General features: G+C 41.0%; 1 protein-coding gene across 1 annotated transcript in view; it reads left to right on the top strand.

Annotated features, from left to right (window-relative positions):
• Positions 1 to 18,050, top strand: part of FAR2 (fatty acyl-CoA reductase 2) — a 151,888-nt gene that overhangs the window by 99,574 nt on the left and 34,264 nt on the right. The window contains exons 3-4 of the mRNA XM_080662856.1: positions 9,301 to 9,476; positions 11,592 to 11,771. Coding sequence (XP_080518982.1) covers positions 9,301 to 9,476; positions 11,592 to 11,771 — 356 coding nt within the window. The remainder of the gene's footprint in view (positions 1 to 9,300; positions 9,477 to 11,591; positions 11,772 to 18,050) is intronic.

Below are 18,050 nucleotides of genomic sequence, written 5' to 3'. Positions count from 1 at the left end.
GAGAGGAAGAGATAGAAACATCAATTGGCTGCCTCCTTCACACCTCCAGTTGAACCTGCAAGCTGGACATGTGCCCTGACCTGGAATCGAACCCTGACCTCCTGGTTCGATGCTCAACCACTGAGCCACACCCACTGGGCGAGAAAGCAGAAATTCAGTTCAGTTCTTTCATCTCTAAAATGCCCATGCTTTCCCCGCTGCATTGCATTGCCTCCCCTAGGACATTGCTGCTTCTAACCAGGTACTTAATTCTCCATAAGAACTCTGTGAAACTGGCCTTGGGTATGGGAACAAGGCATTCCCAAGGTGCTGGACTGAACATTGCCTCTAGCACTTATGTAAACTAAATTAAAATCATGTTGAATGCAAAATGGTTTTTAACAATAGCAGAGAGTCTGCTGAATCATTAGTTCTCCAGGTCATCTAATGAGATAGTCCAGTGATTAGCATTGTAGATAAACTAGAGGCCCAGTGCACAAAAAATCGTGCATGGGTAGGGTCCCTAGGCCTGGCCAGCAATCAGGGCCGATCTGTGGGGTGACTGACGGGGAAATTGGGGAGCCCCTGCTGGCACCCACCTTGGAGGTGATGGGCGGGGTGATCGAGGGATGGCACCACCCACTCACCAGCAGGCCCCGCCCCCCTCCCCGATCGTCCCGCCACCACCGCTAGTCACCTCTCTCTGCGGGAGGCAACCAGCAGGGTGATCGGGGGGTGGTGCCAGCCCGCTCGCCAGCCAGCCCCAACACCCGCCACTGCCACCAGTCATCTCCTTCTGCAGGGTGACCAGCGGGGCAATTGGGGGGCCCCTGCTGGCACCTGCCTTGGCTGGCCTGGGGCTTGTGGGCCAGAGGCAGCTCCTGTGTTGAGCATATTCCCCTGGTGGTCAGTGATCATCATAGCAACCAGTTCCACTGGTCATTCCACCATTCGGTCGATTTTCATATTAGGCTTTTATTATATAGGACTAGAGGCCCGGTGCACGAAATTCGTGCACGGGGGGTGTGTAGGATCAGGCCTAAATGGGCAGTCGGACATCCCTCTCACAATCCAGGACTGCTAGCTCCCAACTGCTCACCTGCCTGCCTTCCTGATTGCCCCTAACTGCTTCTGCCTACCAGCCTGATCACCCCCTAACCACTCCCCTACCAGCCTGATTGATGCCTAACTGCCCTCTCCTGCAGGCCTGGTCCCTCCCCCAACTGCTCCCCCCTGCAGGCCTGGGTCCTCCCCCAACTGCCCTTTCCTACAGGCCCAGTCGCCCCCAACTTCCCTCCTCTGCCGGCCTGGTCACCCCTAACTGCCCTCCCCTGCAGGCTTGATCACCCCCAACTGCAGGCCTGGTCCCTCCCAAGTGCCCTCCCCTGCTGGCCATTTTGTGGCGGCCATCTTGTGTCCACATAGGGGAAGCCATCTTTGACCACATGGGGGCAGCCATTTGTGTGTTGGAGTGACAGTCAATTTGCATATTACTCTTTTATTAGATAGGATAGAGGCCTGGTGCATGGGTGGGGGCCAGCTGGTTTGCCCTGAAGGGTGTCCTGGATCAGGGTGGGGGTTCCCTTGGGGCATGGGGCAGCCTGGGCGAGGGGCCTGTGGTGGTTTGCAGGCTGGCCACACCCCCCGGGGACCCAAGTGGAGGCCCTGGTATCTGGGATTTATTTATCTTTTATAATTGAAACTTTGTAGCCTTCAGTGGAGGCCAGGGCAGGCCAGGAACTTGGCTTCCTCCATCACTGGGGAAACCCAAGCCTCCTGTTCCCTCAGTGGCCACAGCCATTTTTGTTGGGATTTATTTATCTTCTATAATTGAAACTTTGTAGCCTTCAGCAGAGGCCTGGGCTGGCCAGGGTGTGCAGGAAGCTTGGCTTCCTCCATCACCGGGGAAACCCAAGCCTCCTGCTTGCTCCGTGGCTGCAGCCATCTTGGTTGGGTTAATTTGCATAATCACCCCTGATTGGCTGGTGAGCGTGGCTTGTGGGTATAGGGGAGGTACGGTCAATTTGCATATTACTCTTTTATTAGACTCACCCAAGAGATGAGTCATTTGCCCCAGTCACACAGCTAATATGATAGAACTAGGATGCAAACCCTGGCCTTCCTGACTCCAAGGGCCTGACTGATCTTTCTGATACATCATCAATGGCTCTCCCCTTCCCTGCATATCAGACTCGCTAAAGACTTGCACAAAGCACAGGTGCCCAAGCTTCCACTCAGAACGGTGGAGTCAGGCTCTCCACAGTGAGGACATCTGGGCTCTTGGTTTTTGGTTGTGTAAACAACTTCCCAGGCAAGCCTGCTATGTGCCAAAGTTTGATAACCACACTACCACACAACACTGCATTATGGTCCTGAAGAAATGATCCTCGCTAAGCAGTAAAAACTTCTAGATCAGTTTTTTATATCATATGGGAGTTCATTGATGAGCTAGCCAAATCCCAACATTTTTAAAATTTTTGAATTATTTACATTGGGTATGATGGTTTTATTTTCCTTAATCTACATGAACTTATTTGTGTTTAATTGTTCTCAACTTACATTATATTCTTTCTTAACAAGTCTTTCTTGTTGGAGAGCTAACTGGCATGACCCATTAGTTTGCTTTTCCTCCACACTCTAAAATTTCTCTGACAAATGTTACAGGTTCTCTTTTGCTTTAGAATATCAGATATTTCACAAAGATTGCCCTTTAGTTAAAGTGAAGTTACCTTTTATTTTTTTAAAAAATATTAAGCAGATTTTAGTGGGTTATTGGGACTAAATAATATAGTTAGTAATATTTGAAGAGAGGGACTCAGTAAACTGAATAAGGATTACTAGTAAAGACTCTCATGATCATAAAAGATTTGATTACCTCAATGATGCCCAGGAAACAGTGACCGAACCTCTTTGTGCATACCTCCAACGTGAGGTCATGTGGATGGTGGGGGTTCAAGTTCAGGACTTCGACATTGCTTCAAAAGCACGATATAAATGTCCTGCCCCCATCCCTTGCCCAAGTCCTGCTTCTAATAAAAATGCAGTCTTAGTGTCTGGCTACAGAAGTCAAGTTGTACCTAAGGAGTTTATTGGTTCCAAAATAATTTCTCTTTCTGGCTTTCTCATTCTGCTGAATTTTCTTACTTAGGATTTGCAAAGTTTCTCTCTTGCCTCTGGGTGATAAGTTACTATTGCCATAAATAAGACCGTCACTCATGTTTAAAAACAAATTAGGAGAAAGAAATACTTGCTGTGTAATGTCTAGTCAAGGGAACACACCTAAACTTTCCAAGAAAAAACAAAAAACTATAGCTTTGTTATCAGTTTGAAATGCGTGGCTCACATCCCAGCTGCTATCTTTCAGGAGATGTGCCTGCTCCTGCCACACGGTTTCCTAAGTGGAGAAGCAGCAGTCCCTCGGCTTGAGTTTTCCTAAATGGAGAGTGGTTGTTCCTTCTTTACCGTCTCAGTTTTATGCCATTAAGTAAAGAATATGTGAGAAGGAATAAGATCACGCTTCAGTGAAATTTTTGAAATTATATTTTTCACTCATTTTTATTCCATCTGCTTTTTCTTACGTTTTGACCATGTCTCACATTAGTGATACCCCGAATGGCAAGCTGGGACTCTTCTCGCAGGTTCTTGTCCTACAAAGTTTGAAGAATAAATTTGCAGACTAAAAGATTTTAAGCAAAAGTGTGGAAGGTTATTGCAAGGGTATACAAATTCCCCCTGGGGAGGGGTCCCCAAAACGAAGAACCCTGCTCTCTCTCTAAGATGGGAAAAAACCAGTCCAGTGAGTCTCTTTGTCTACAGGTTTATAAATGCTCGAAGCTTCTTTATCTGTTCGTCCTACTTTCTAATTGGACCCTTCTTTATTTTATGTCCCCATGTTTTCCTAATTGGCCTCTTTCCCCCTTTTCCCTGCATGGTATCAGTTTCCAAGTTTCAAAGCTCACCCAGTGCCCCCCTCCTCCTTTTTCCCCTTATCTTGTAACATTCTTGTAAACAATCTGGCGGGTTGGCGCCATCTCTGCCCATCAACTATGCATTCCTCTCCATGAGCCCTTACCCTAAAACTGCCTTTTCCCTAACTGCCTCTCCTGTCTCTTAAAATCCTCTCATTAGCAAAAGAAATGTTCAGAAGAGCTGATATCTATTGAGGATCTATGTGCATCATTTCATCTGTCCTTTGGGCTTGTCATTATTACAAAGGAAAAAGGTCTGCTCTGCTCTGAGAATTTCTAGCTGGCATTGGCAGTTAGTACAGAGGGCCCAGGGTGTCTTCATTTAGGAGTAGTGATCTGCTACCTTTCATCCTCCCACTACGAAAGAGCTGGGAGCCAATCAATTTCAGGAATCAAGCTCCCATTCATGATTCTATTAGTATTCTCACAGTAATTAATTTTAATTTAATAAACAAAATTTGAATCCTTTCAATGAACTGGGAGCTGCCAAGCATAGATGGACAAGAATCAATGAGTTTACAAACCAGGGTGGGGGCGAAATTTAAGCCCTGGCTTTACAAATGGACATGAATGTTCAGAGTCAGTGTTTCTCCAAGTATGTCAGACCTATCGATGGAGCTTGTTAAGAAATGTAACTTCCTGGGTGACATACCAAACCTACCCCGCCCAGGTGTCTGAGGGTGGAGTATGGGAATCATTTTTAACCAGTCCCCAGATTATTCTTATGCCTACTGCTTGAAAACCACTGATATCCTGTAACTGCCCTGGGCAGTTATAAAGGGAAATGACATTTGTTCATCAGTAATTATCTGTGTTATCATTCCAACTAAAGAAGTTCTCATCTTGGGTTCAGTAAAAATCAACTAAAGAACTTCATGTAAAATGCAAAGTCCTGATTATGTCCTAGTAATTTCTTATTTAATGGGCCCAGGAATATACTGTGTATGTGAGTGCATGCTGAGGTTAAAAGCATAGGTTTGGGGAGGCAAACACCTCAGGATAAATTGAGTAATGAGAGCTTGTGCAAGAATCTATGTTCTGTATGGCTGGGCTATTTAAACTTTAAAATGAAAATAATAACACCTACCACACAGGATTAGTAGTTTGATTCATTGATTTTAAATAAATATATACCCCCACTTCCATTTCTCCCAACCTCCAGCCCCTGCCTCTGGCAACAATCACCAATCTGTTCTTTGTATTATGAGCTCATTGTTTTTTATTTTGCTTTGTTTTTTAAGATTACACATATTGGAGAGATCATATGGTATTTGCTTTTCTCTGTCTGACTTATTTTACTAGTATAATGTCTTTGAGGTCCACCCATGTTGTCACAAATGGCAACATTTCATTATTTTTTATGGCAAAATAACATTCCATTTTATATACACTAGAGGCCCGGTGCACAAATTCATACACAGGTGGGGTCCAGCCGGCCCGCCTCCACTGGGGACGATTGGGCTGGGCTGGCTGGGGAGAGGGGACGCAGAAGGTTGGCCGGCTGGCCCTGCCCCCTGGTTGAACTCCTGGTCGAAGTCCCAGTCAAGGGGACAATTTGCATATTAGCCTTTTATTATATAGGATATTCCATCTATACTAATAAAAGGGTGATATGCTAATTAGACCAGACGTATTACGGACGACCCTCTGGACATCCTTCCAGACAAAGCCATGGCTGCGAGAGCCGAGGCAAGCCGCCAAAGCTGGGAGGGCCCATTGCAGAGCACCGGCCAGGTTGGTAGGACCCATTGCAGAGCCCCAGCAGTCAGACAGGGATCGGGCCTAAACTGGCAGTCGGACATCCCCCAAGTGGTCCCCGATCAGAGAGGGTGCAGGCTGGGCTGAGGGAGCCCCCCTAACCCCATGAACGAATTTCATGCACTGGGCCATTAGTTATATATATATTCCATTATCTATATACAATTTCTTTATCCATTCATCTGTCAATGGACACCTAGGTTGTTTTCATATCGTGGCTACTGTAAATAATGCTGCATTGAACATGACAATGCATATATCTTTACGAGTTTGTGTTTTCTTAGGATAAATACCCAGAAGTGGAATTGCTGAGTCATATGATAATTTTGTTTTTAATTTTTTGAGGCATCTATGTGCTGTTTTCCATAGTGGCTGCACCAATTTACAATCCCACCAACAGTGCATAAGGGTTCCCTTTTCCCCACATCCTCTCCAATATTTGGTATTTCTTGTCTTTTTTATGATAGACATTCTAGCAGGTATGAGGTCATATCTCATGGTTTTGATTTGTATTTCTCTGATGATTAATGATATTGAACATCTTTTCATGTGTCTATTGGCCGTCTGTCTGTAATCTTTGGAAATGTCTATTCAGATCTTCTGCTCAATTTTCAATTGGATATTTTTTGCTATTGAGTTGTATGGTTTTTTTTTAAAACATATTTTAAATATTAGCCCCTTTTCAGATATATGATTGCAAATATATTCTCCCATTCAGTAAGTTGCCTTTTCATTTTTGTTACTGGTTTCTTTTGATGTGCAGAAGCTTTTTTACTATAATGTAGTCCCACTTATTTATTTTTTCCTTTGTTGCTTTTGATTTTGATTAAAAACTCATTGCCAAGACCTATGTCAAGGAGATTACCAGCATGTTTTCTTCTAGAGCTTTATGATTTCAGGTATTATGTTCTAGTCTTTAATCTATTTTGACCTAATTTGGAGGCATAGTATCAGATAGCGTTCCAGTTTCATTCTTTTGCATGTAGCTGTCCAATTTTCCAACGCCATTTATCAAAGAGACTGTCCTTTCCCCTTTGTATATTCTTGGCTCCTTAGTTGTAAATTAATTGATCATATATGAATGGGTTTACTTCTGGGCTCTCTATTCTGTTCCACTGATCTATGTGTCTGTCTTGATGCCAATACCATACTGTTTTAATTACTACTATTTTGTATCATAGTTTGAAATAAGGGAGCGTGATGCCTCCACCTTTGTTCTTTCTTGAGATTGCTTTGGCTATGCAGGGTTTTGTGTGGTTCCATAAAAATTTTAGGATTATTTGTTCTATTTCTTTAAAAAAAAAATGTGATTGATATTTTGATAGGGATTGCATTGGATTTATAGATTGCTTTATGTAGGATGGCCATTTTAACTGTATTGATTCTTTCAATCCATTGAATATTTCTTTTTACTTATTTGTGTCTTCTTCAGTTTCTTTCATGGAACCCAGGAATATACATTTTTAATATGCATACTTGCTAGTGATCCCCATGCAGTTTGATTGGGGGATAACACCTTCAAAAGTACTGACCTGGTGGATGGCAGTTGGCTATAACATCTAGCATTCTCTGTAATATGTAGCAGTATTTACAGAGTGTTGTTTTATTAGAAATTATAGCAATATGGTGAGATTCAGACAAGGCATGTCATATAATGCAGCTAATTCATTGATTTATTTTGACTCACCATAATCATTTATTATTTGGATCAGAAAACTCAGACTTTTTTTTTTTAATATATTTTATTGATTTTTTACAGAGAGGAAGGGAGAGGGATAGAGAGTTAGAAACATCGATGAGAGAGAAACATCGATCAGCTGCCTCCTGCACACTCCCCACTGGGGATGTGCCCGCAACCAAGGTACATGCCCTTGACCGGAATCGAACCCGGGACCCTTCAGTCCGCAGGCCGACGCTCTATCCACTGAGCCAAACCGGTTTCAGCAAAACTCAGACTTTTTTAAGTGAACTATTTCATTCAAATATGTCCTCTCATTTGAAATCATAAGTCAATATATAGAATATAGATTGAGACATTATTTCCTGAAATAATAATTATCTCCTATAACAGTAATGCTGTAAATTAGTATTTGGGTGCTGTTCAACATTGCATTGGTTGTCTGAAAGTACAATATGGTGTGAAGTACCCTCTGCCTTTTAGAGTCACAAAAAAACAAAGGAAATAGAAAATCTGTGTATAGCAGCTTACATCAGACATGAGGAACCCCATTGCTAGAAGGGTGGACACTGAAATCATCTTCCCTTTCTTACTGTCAAGCAGCCAAAAATCATCACAGGCCAAAGTCAAAGATTCCACAGAACCTTAAATAAATATCTTTTGTGAATAAAATCTATCAAGCAGATTCAAAAAATGTGCCTTCCACAAATTTAGTTATTTTTAGAATTGAAATAACACCCCATGGAAAAGGCTGCCCTTTGCAGAAAAATAGTAGCTTAGAGATAGAGTATATGAACTTGCCAAGCAATATGTAGATTTAATTTCCTTCTCTGATCACCTTCATAAAACTCCCAGCATGGCCTCTGAATATGGTCTTGCCTGACACAAATGAGGCATGATTCCTCTGACTACCTGAGATCAACTACTTATTACTCAAAGAAAAGCCTGGGGTAGATTTTTAACGGAGAGAAGAAGCCTGCTACCAAGGATCAAGGAATAGATGAAAACATTCTTTGGTGGTTAAAGGGTAGAAGAGAACTGTCTCTGCTACTCTATTATGATTAAAACCACAGATGCATTTTCTCTGCCCTTAACTTTTCTAAACATTCAGCCTTACATTTCTTTCCCTCCGCTGTTAACATATCATACCAATATTACAGTAAAATTCCATTTTACCAAAATAGGTTGGGACCAAGATCATTTTATTAAAATCATATTTCCTGACAAAATGGAAAACACCAATTTTATTTAAGAACTTCTGTGTGGAGGCGAAAGTAGAGACCTCGATCCAAGTGAATAATTGTAATGAATGAGCTCATGTAATTATCTTACTTGGCAATAACTGCCATTTATATTAGAAAGAGAAGACATAAAATTTGTATTTGTTTTAACCATTATAAATGTGCTTAATTTGTTTCCAGTTATGTTTGTGTTACTAGGACATCTTGTTAATCTGGCCAGTTAAACATGTTGTTTTGAATTTATCCTCATGAGACTTTGTAATGCCTGAAAATTTATAGAGGCTGGTAATTTTGCACTGAAAACAATATTTTCCAGCACAAAATGAAATCACCACCATGTATAAACACAGAGGTGCCTCATAGGGGAGGAGGGGAGGGGGCCGGATACATTTAATTTACTATCACTCCTCCACTCTGCAGGAACATTCAAACACACTTTTTTCCTGGTTATTAGAACTGACTTTTTCAAATGTTTATCTAATTATGAGGAGCAGGAATGATCCCAAACTTGAATTGCATGAAATTAAGCAAATGCTCTTGGGATGCCTTCTTTGAGTGATACTACAACTACTAGTAAAACCCATTTTTGAGGATTAGAATGAAACAAGTCAGTGAGAACAAGAACAATGTGCTGGTGCTGGTGATCTTTGTATATTGATTTATATTTATGTTTCAGCTGTTTGAAAAAGTCAAAGAGGTCTGTCCCAACGTGCATGAGAAGATCAGAGCGGTTTACGCAGACCTCAACCAGAATGACCTGGCCATCAGCAAGGGGGACATGCAGGAGCTGCTCTCCTGCACCAACATCGTCTTCCACTGCGCCGCCACCGTGCGCTTCAATGACCACCTGAGGTACTTCCTGTTCCCCTCTCGTGGCTTGTATGGATATGTGTGTGTTTACCTGTTTGTAAATCTATGGTTTCTGTTGTTAATTTTTTTTAAAAAAAGGTAGTCCCAATGAAAAAGTACAAAGGAGTAAAACTTCTCCAAAATCTCACATGCCAGAGCTAACCACTTAACATTGTGGAGAACATTCATTCCAGTTTTCCCTTTCTTTTTTTTTCTTTTTTTAAAATATATTTTTATTGATTTCAGAGAGGAAGGGGAGGGAGAGAGAGAGATAGAAACATCAATGATAATAGAGAATCATTGATCGGGTGCCTCCTGCACCCCGCCCCCCCCTACTGGGGATTGAACCTGCAACCCAGGCATGTGCCCCACACTGGGAATCGAACTGTGATCTCCTGGTTCATAGGTCGAGGCTCAACCATTGAGCCACACCAGTTTTTCTTTACGCATCCATATAGTAAAATACATTTATGTTCAAATCTACAACAAAGTCATCATATTGAGAACATTTTTGCAAACTGCTCATTTATTTTTTTTTAATCTTTCATTGTCTATATAATTTGTAATGACTACATGATATTCCTTTGTACACATATGTAATATATGTATTCAACCAGTTCTGTATTGGTGGATTGTTCTAGTTTTTCATTATTGTAAACAACTCTGCAATGAACACCTCTGTACATAAATGCTTTTTATATACCTTTGGGTGCTTCCCTTTGGGTACATACCAGGAAGTGGAATTGTTAGGTACATATCAAATGTGCCCAGATTAGGAACAGATTATAATTTGTCATATAATGCTAAATTGCTCTTCAAAATATGGTATCATCAATTTACACCATCACTATGCACACGATTCCCCATTTCAACGCCCACCACAATACTCTATTATAATTCTTTAATTCTTTTTAACATTGTTAATATGATCATGGAAATGACATTGTGAGTTCTGATTTTTATTTCTTTGATAATTAGAAAGATTGAAGATGTTTAAATGCTGATTGGTATTTTATTCTTTTGTTCAAATACCTATCCACGGTTTTTGCCTATTTTTCATTTGAAGCATTTTTTTTCCTTATAAATTTTAAGATTTCTTGAAAAATTTAACAATTCTTTGTTTTTTAAAAGGCTTCAAATATTTTAACAGTTTACCATTTATCCTCAACTTTGTTTTTATTATGTATGAAGTTATTTGAAATTTCTTCTAGTATTTTTATTGTTTCATTTTCACATTTCAATTTTGACCTATTTAACATTTATTTAGCTATTAGGGGGAATGAGAAGTCAGGAAAGTTCTGTAAAAAGAAGAGTGAGGTAGGTGTGAATGTAGAGTAACCTTTTTTATTATTTCTAACAGATGGTTACTTCTAAAACACTTATTAAATGATTTATTTTCACTTCTTTATTTGAAAGGAAACTTGTAACATATTAAATTATCATTTTTAGTTTCATTCAGCTTTCTCTTTCAACATCATAGTATTTTCATTACTATAATTTTTATTTATTAGGCAAGTATACATACATCATTTTTAATAGGATTTTCTTGACTATTCTCACCTGCTATACTTCTTGATTAAACTTACAATAATTTGCCAGTTTTTTAAAAGTGTTGGAAATTTTATTGGGATTACCTTGAATATGTAGATTCATTTAGAAAAACAACATTCGTTCTTTCTATCCAGGAACAATATATTTCTTTATATTTATTCAAATTTTTTGTCATGACCCTTTTGAAGTTTTATCATTTTTAATAGTCTATTTGTTTATTATTAATGTGATATATTTTTAAATGTTGGGTTTTGAATCTGTGCCTTTCTTCCACTGTATTCTCTAATTGTTTTTTCTGTCCTTACTGGATTATCTTATTGTCCATCCAACATTTTTTAGCTGCTTCTGTTTGCTTTCCAGATATACAATGATGTAATCTGACATTGGGTTTGTGACTGCTTTACATCTATTAATATTTATATCTGTGAATTTTTTTTTCCTAATTACAAGCCTGGAATTTCAGAGCAGTGCTAAGTAAGAGTAGGGATCATAGGTATACATGACCCTCTTTTCACCAAGAAGCATGATACAGGCCAGTTGTGTTTCTTTCTGCTTAATTCTCTCTAGACATGCCGTGCAGCTCAATGTTACTGCCACCCAGAAGCTCCTGCTCATGGCCAGTCAGATGCCAAAGCTCGAAGCCTTCATACATATCTCTACTGCCTTTTCCAACTGTAACCTGAAGCACATTGATGAAGTCATATATCCATGCCCTGTGGAGCCAAAAAAAATCATCGACTCTATGGAGTAAGTTGGCTCAAATGAGGGGACAGGAGTGGGCAGATTGTGTTTGTCTTTGATTCTTTGTTGTCACTCACTAGTGAGATAGCAAAGGGGAACACCCTTGAAACAACGTGCTGTGAAATGGTGCTAGCTTTAGCTACCCCGTCCCTGCTAGTCCCTCCATCCCCAGGTCTCCTTAAATAGCTTAATCTTGTTATGGCATTTAGGATTGAAAGAGGTACTTGGGGATACTTTACATAGAAGTGGTTTCTCACTTCTTAATGAACTCAGTATTATCACTAAAGAAATATAGTATACTAGAGGCCTGTTGCACGAAATTTGTGCATGGGTAGGGTCCCTAGGCCTGACCTACCAAGGCCAATCGGGGCCTTCTGGCTGCCAGCCTGGGCCTTCCTTCATTCCACGCAGACCCCTGCTGGTCAGCACATGTCAGAGAGAGCGATTGAACTCCAGGTCTCCCAGTCGAACTCCCGAGGGGACACTTTGCACATTAGCCTACGAAAGCTCAGAAGACACGTTTTGGAGATTGACAAGGGTTCAACTTGAGGCTTTGCAACTTACTGGCTGTGTGATGATGCCAAGCAAGTTCCTTGGCCTCTCTGAGCTTCAGTTCCTTCATTGTAAAATGAGGTTAATAATAGTGCCCATCTTATAGTTATGGTGATAAACTGATAAACACAAGCAATTATTGTAGTGTTAGGGGGTGTTCCATAGCAGTAATCAAAAGGTTAGTAAAGAAAAATGGAAAGAGAAAAGAATTCCTCCAGATCTGGCAGGAGTCAGTCTCTTAACCTGTTTGGCCAAGATACACTTTCCTTACTTTCCAATTGTGCAGGAGAAATAATATGCAGCATTTTCCCCTTCTTGCCAACTAACAGGAACCACTTTATTCTTAGGACATGGCCGCAGTCTCAGAATAAGTATGCTTCTGTTTTCTGCTTCTTTGTTCTTCTGCTCTATTTACTAAGTTTACCTTGTTACTTTTTTTTCTTTTTCCTCTGCATAAAAAGTATCAGAGCAGAGAAAATAGACTATTTCACAGTGAATTTGTCAGATTTTAATGTCATATACTACTGTATTTCTGTTTAAGATATACTCTTTAAAAGGAAGCATTAGCTAAAATGAGAGTTCATTCCCTTCAGGGCCAACATTTTTATCTCGTGTAGCTCTGGGATAGATATTTTTACCTCTCATCAAAAATATCCAGGACAAAGAAGAATGAAAGCCCTTTAAAGGACCTGAAGGTGACTTACAGTTGTTAATAAATCATGCTTTGCTTAATTGGTGAAAAGAAAGCTCTCAGAGTGGGGAGTTTGTCAGGATAGATAGAGAAAAGACACGCTGATGCCCTAGGTCAGTGCAGGGAAGTCTAAAGCCTCGGGGCATTTTCAGGGTGGAATTGAGTTGTCAGTGAGCTGCCTCCTTAAGTGCTGTCTCTTGGTGTATATGGTGCCTACATATGGATATGCCCAGGAAGGGGACAGATCTCCTTTGATTCCAGACCCTGGCACTGAGAGTCCACACTCAGTCTGCTGCTGACCCCTTTGACACCTGAGGTTATAGCACAGTAGTCTCGGAGAGTCCCCCAGAAAAAGAGGGAGACAGCAAACACTCCGCTCAACCACAGTAAGAGATTTCTCCAGGTACTTCCCTGCCTCCCAAACTGTGTCCAGACATTCAACACCCTTAGATTTCAAAGCAGAGGATACCTGGATTTATCTCAGGTGTTCAGCCTTTCCCACACTTCCCCCACTATATGTCAGCCCATAAAGGCAGGTGATTGCTACATGATTTTTGATCAGACTCTCATTGACACTTGTACAAAATCTATGTTTCTGTCATTTACTGCTCTCCAAGGAGAATAATTATTTAAATAAATAGGCAGCCAAACAGAATTAGGAATGAAATTGTATTTTACCTCAGCAGAATACATTTTGAATGCAATTAAGGAGTTTAGGTATTTTTTAAGACAGGAAAAAAGTCATAACCACCATTTATTAATTCAAAACTTTATATTTGGGACCACCTGTTCAACTGCACTTCTTGGCCCTCCCCTTTCACTTGTGCCACAGTCACACAGAAGTAATCACACCTCTAACCAATGGACACAGACACTGGGGCGGTGGGGGCTTGCCCAGGGTGGGAATGGCTTTGTGGGGTGGTGGTGGGGAGGGTCAAGCAGGGAAAAAGGAGACATATGTAAAACTTGAGACAATAAGTAAATTTAAAAAAAAAAGAAGTAATCGCTCCTCTCTCATACCACCTGCCTTTGCTTACTAAGCTCTGTTCCTAAAGAGGACTTCACCTCTGCTTCAGACAGCAAAACTCTGCCCTAGAGTCCCTCAGACTTCGGTGGCCCCATAGTACCCCATGTTCATTCTCTCTTTTTTTTTTTAATATTTTATTATTTATTTATTTACTTTTTACAGAGAGGAACGGAGAGGGAAAGAGAGTTAGAAACATCTATGAGAGAGAAACATCGATCAGCTGCCTCCTGCACACCTCCTACTGGGGATGTGCCCGCAACCAAGGTACATGCCCTAGACCAGAATCGAACCTGGGACCTTTTAGTCTGCAGGCCGACGCTCTATCCACTGAGCCAAACCGGTCAGGGCACCCCATGTTCATTCTCAATACTGGTTGGTAATCTGTATTTTCCATTAGATAGGGAAGGACAGTGCCACAACCTTTTGCAGCAAGGACTCAGAATCTGGAGAAGGGGCCGCACATAAATGGATATACTAGACAAGAAATATAAATTTAGAAGGCATGGGGGAAAGCCAGGCAGAGGCTTCACTCTAGTGGCGAAGCTCGCTGACTCTCCGACCCATAAGCTTTTTATTTACTAGAGTACACATTTACCCTTTAGCAAAGCAAACAGACATTTCAATGGTAAAGTTTGGTAAACAATAAAAGGATTATCAGGTTAGGGGATCGCCTTAAGATATTCAGCCAGCAGCAGGTAATAATATGCAGATTTTCAGCACTGCGAATATCAAAGTCCATCAGCCTTCTGACAGACTCCTCGCATCTACATGCTAACCACTTTTTGGTCCTTTCCTCCAGCATATCCCCCTTTTTGTTTTAATAAATTTCAGAGCTTTGATCCTTTTAAGATTTTTAAATTCAATGAAAAGGATTGAGTTCTTTCATGTACTTTTAAAATTGTTGTCAGGCATCAAAGGAATCAGTCTGCAGTAAGCTCCTTTCTGGGCCAACAGTTCTTTGAGTCCCTTGCTAATCACTGTCCAACAGTTTTTTATGGGTTCCCTTCTCAATCACTGTCCCCTGTGACATGACAGCAATGATACTCCAGTTCTGGATGGTGGACAAACCGTGGGCAATGACAATGCAGGTCCAACCTTCTCTGGCTTTGTCCAGGGTAACCTGCACCGACACACAGCTGATGACTGCTAGCATGGCAAGGCGTCTTTAACATCCTCCATCTCTGGACTGTTTCTCTCTGTCTTGTCAGCATATTGCTTGGGGCAACTGCTATCTGTGGTTGGATAGTATGGTCAGTTCCTCTCTCAGAATCATTGTTGCAGGAATCCACACTGGCTTGGAGGAGTTTTCTGGAAATACATAAGCATATCCTCAACCAAAGGTTAATAAAGGGGCCTTTCTATAAACTTGACTCAGGATCTTTCCATATAATTAGACCATTTTCCTTTGGCTCATTCTGACACCAGGTGTGTCTTGCCATCAGCATTACAAGTAAAAAAATTTTAAAGTGAAAAAATTCAAAGTAATTAAGGCTTGATGTAATTTACTTATAGGAGATTACTCCACTATCCCCCCTTTTTTTATTTTAAATTGGGAACATGCAATTGGGACATTCCTTGAATTTATTGCAAGATAAGCAGCTTTACTATGAGATGAACCATCAGTAAGAAATAGTTAATGCTCCAGGAATAGGTTCCTGCCGAGTACAACTAAGTTCCCCCTGAGTATTCACTTATTTCAATTTGACAATTTAAATCTCTCTGAAATAAGGCTTGTTTTCTAACTTAATGACACTCATTGAATTTCTGCTATCAGTCTTTGAGTACAATGACACAAGCTTTGTTAGGGAGGCAAAATGCAAATTATTTACTTTTCTTTTTGAGGCGTAATACATTGACTTTTTTTTTTTAAATATATTTTATTGATTTTTTTTTAAATATATTTTATTGATTTCTTACAGAGAGGAAGGAAGAGGGACAGATAGTCAGAAACATCGATGAGAGAGAAACATCGATCAGCTGCCCCCTGCACACCTCCCACTGGGGATGTGCCCGCAACCAAGTTACATGCCCTTGACCGGAATCGAACCTGGGACCCTTCAGTCCGCAGGCTGATGCTCTAGCCACTGAGCCAAACCGGCCCTGGCTATTTTATTGATTTTTTACAGAGAGGAAGAGAGAGGGATAGAAAGTTAGAAACATCGATGAGAGAGAGACATCGATCAGCTGCCTCCTGCACGCCCCCTACTGGGGATGTGCCCGCAACCCAGGTACATGCCCTTGACCGGAATCGAACCTGGGACCCTTCAGTCAACAGGCTGATGCTCTATCCATTGAGCCAAACTGGTTAGGGCTACATTGACTTTTAATTACAGTTTTCCAGATATTTGAAGAAAATATCCTTCTGGTTTTTTTTTGTTTTTTTTTTCCCAGAGTAATCTCTAGGCCATATTTAGGGAGTTTCTTTTAAAAAAAACCTTTTTATTTCTTTTAAACAGAACAACAAACTTGGTTGCTTTTTGGATGCTGGCCAATACTTACATGCCTACATTTCAAGTGACTCTCTTTTTCTTATGGTGACTTCCTAATAGTGAGATTTAATGCTTGAATAATAACTTTTAGTTTACCTCATAAATAGTAGTGGAAGTGATTTTAAAATTTCTCCCTTTTATTAAGCTTAAAATTTACTTTTAAACAGTATTCTTTTTGGCTAGTGCTCATTTGCATATGTATGCAAATTTTTACTTTGGCCTTTGTTCAGCCCAATTGCTTATAAAAATATTGGCTTCTCATATAACTGAGTTTATATGAGACCTTGATTATATTGTAAAATGCTCATTTATTAAGTAATTAAAGTAGGCATCTTTATTGAAAAAGTAAAGTAAGCAAACTTATACATTTGACCTATGAAGTACAGATGCTGTTCCCTCCCCTAGCCTATTTAAAAAGCAGGCTGCCTGAGGCTTTTGTTTTTTAAAATTCCTCTGCTGAATAATCTGGTTTTGCTTAAGAAATATTCAGCTATTTTGCCTTGCCCTACCTTAGAGGTTGAAATCTTTATAACATTTAAAATATATAGATCAACCAAAGGACTTGTATGCATGCATATAAGCACACCAATAGACACAAGACACTGGGGGGGGAGGGGGTGGGATGAGGGCATGCGACAGGGGGTAGGGGAAGCTGGGGGAAGGTCAATGGGGAAAAAAAGGAGATATATGTACTAATATATGTAATACTTTAAACAATAAAAAAATAAAAAATAAATACATAAATAAAAAGATGCAAAAAATAAAATATATGTATATAAATAAAATATAGTTATTAATTTTTATTTGATAAAGCCTTCCACATTATTTCAAGTATATTAAATTGACCTAATTTATTTCAACAATAGTTCTTTTAAGAAGAAAGAATAAATCCTTGAATCATTCCAGGGCCTTTGAAATGTCCCAGGCTATCCCTCCATTAAAGTATTGAAATTTAACTTGGAAAGATTGATGCCTAACTGCTCCCCTGCCAGCCTGATTGCCCCCAACTGCCCTCCCCTGCAGGCCTGGTCCCCCCCAACTACCCTCTCCTGCTGACCCGGTCACCCCTAACTGCCCTCCCCTGCCAGCCTCATTGCCCCTAACTGCTCTCCCCTGCTGGTCTGGTTCCCCCCACCTATTGCCCTCCCCTGCAGGCCTGTGTCCCCCCAAACTGCCCTCCCCTGCAGGCCTGGTCCCCCCCAACTTCCCTCCTCTGCCAGCCTGGTCACCCCTAACTGCCCTCCCCTGCAGGCTTGATTGCCCCCAACTGCCCTCCCTTACAGGCCTGGTCCCTCCCAACTGCTCTCCCCTGTTGACCATCTTGTGGCAGCCATCTTTGACCACATGGGGGCAGCTATCTTGTGTGTTGGAGTGACCGTCAATTTGCATATAACTCTTTTATTAGACAGGATAGAGACCTGGTGCACGGGTGGGGGCTGGCTGGTTTGCCCTGAAGGTTGTCCCGGATCAGGGTGAGGGTTCCTTTGGGGCGTGGGGCAGCCTGGGAGAGGGGCCTGTGGTGGTTT

This window comes from Plecotus auritus, assembly GCF_963455305.1.
Source record: "Plecotus auritus genome assembly, chromosome: 3".
Classification (NCBI taxonomy): domain Eukaryota; kingdom Metazoa; phylum Chordata; class Mammalia; order Chiroptera; family Vespertilionidae; genus Plecotus; species Plecotus auritus.
This window is presented reverse-complemented; position numbering and strand designations above follow the sequence as displayed.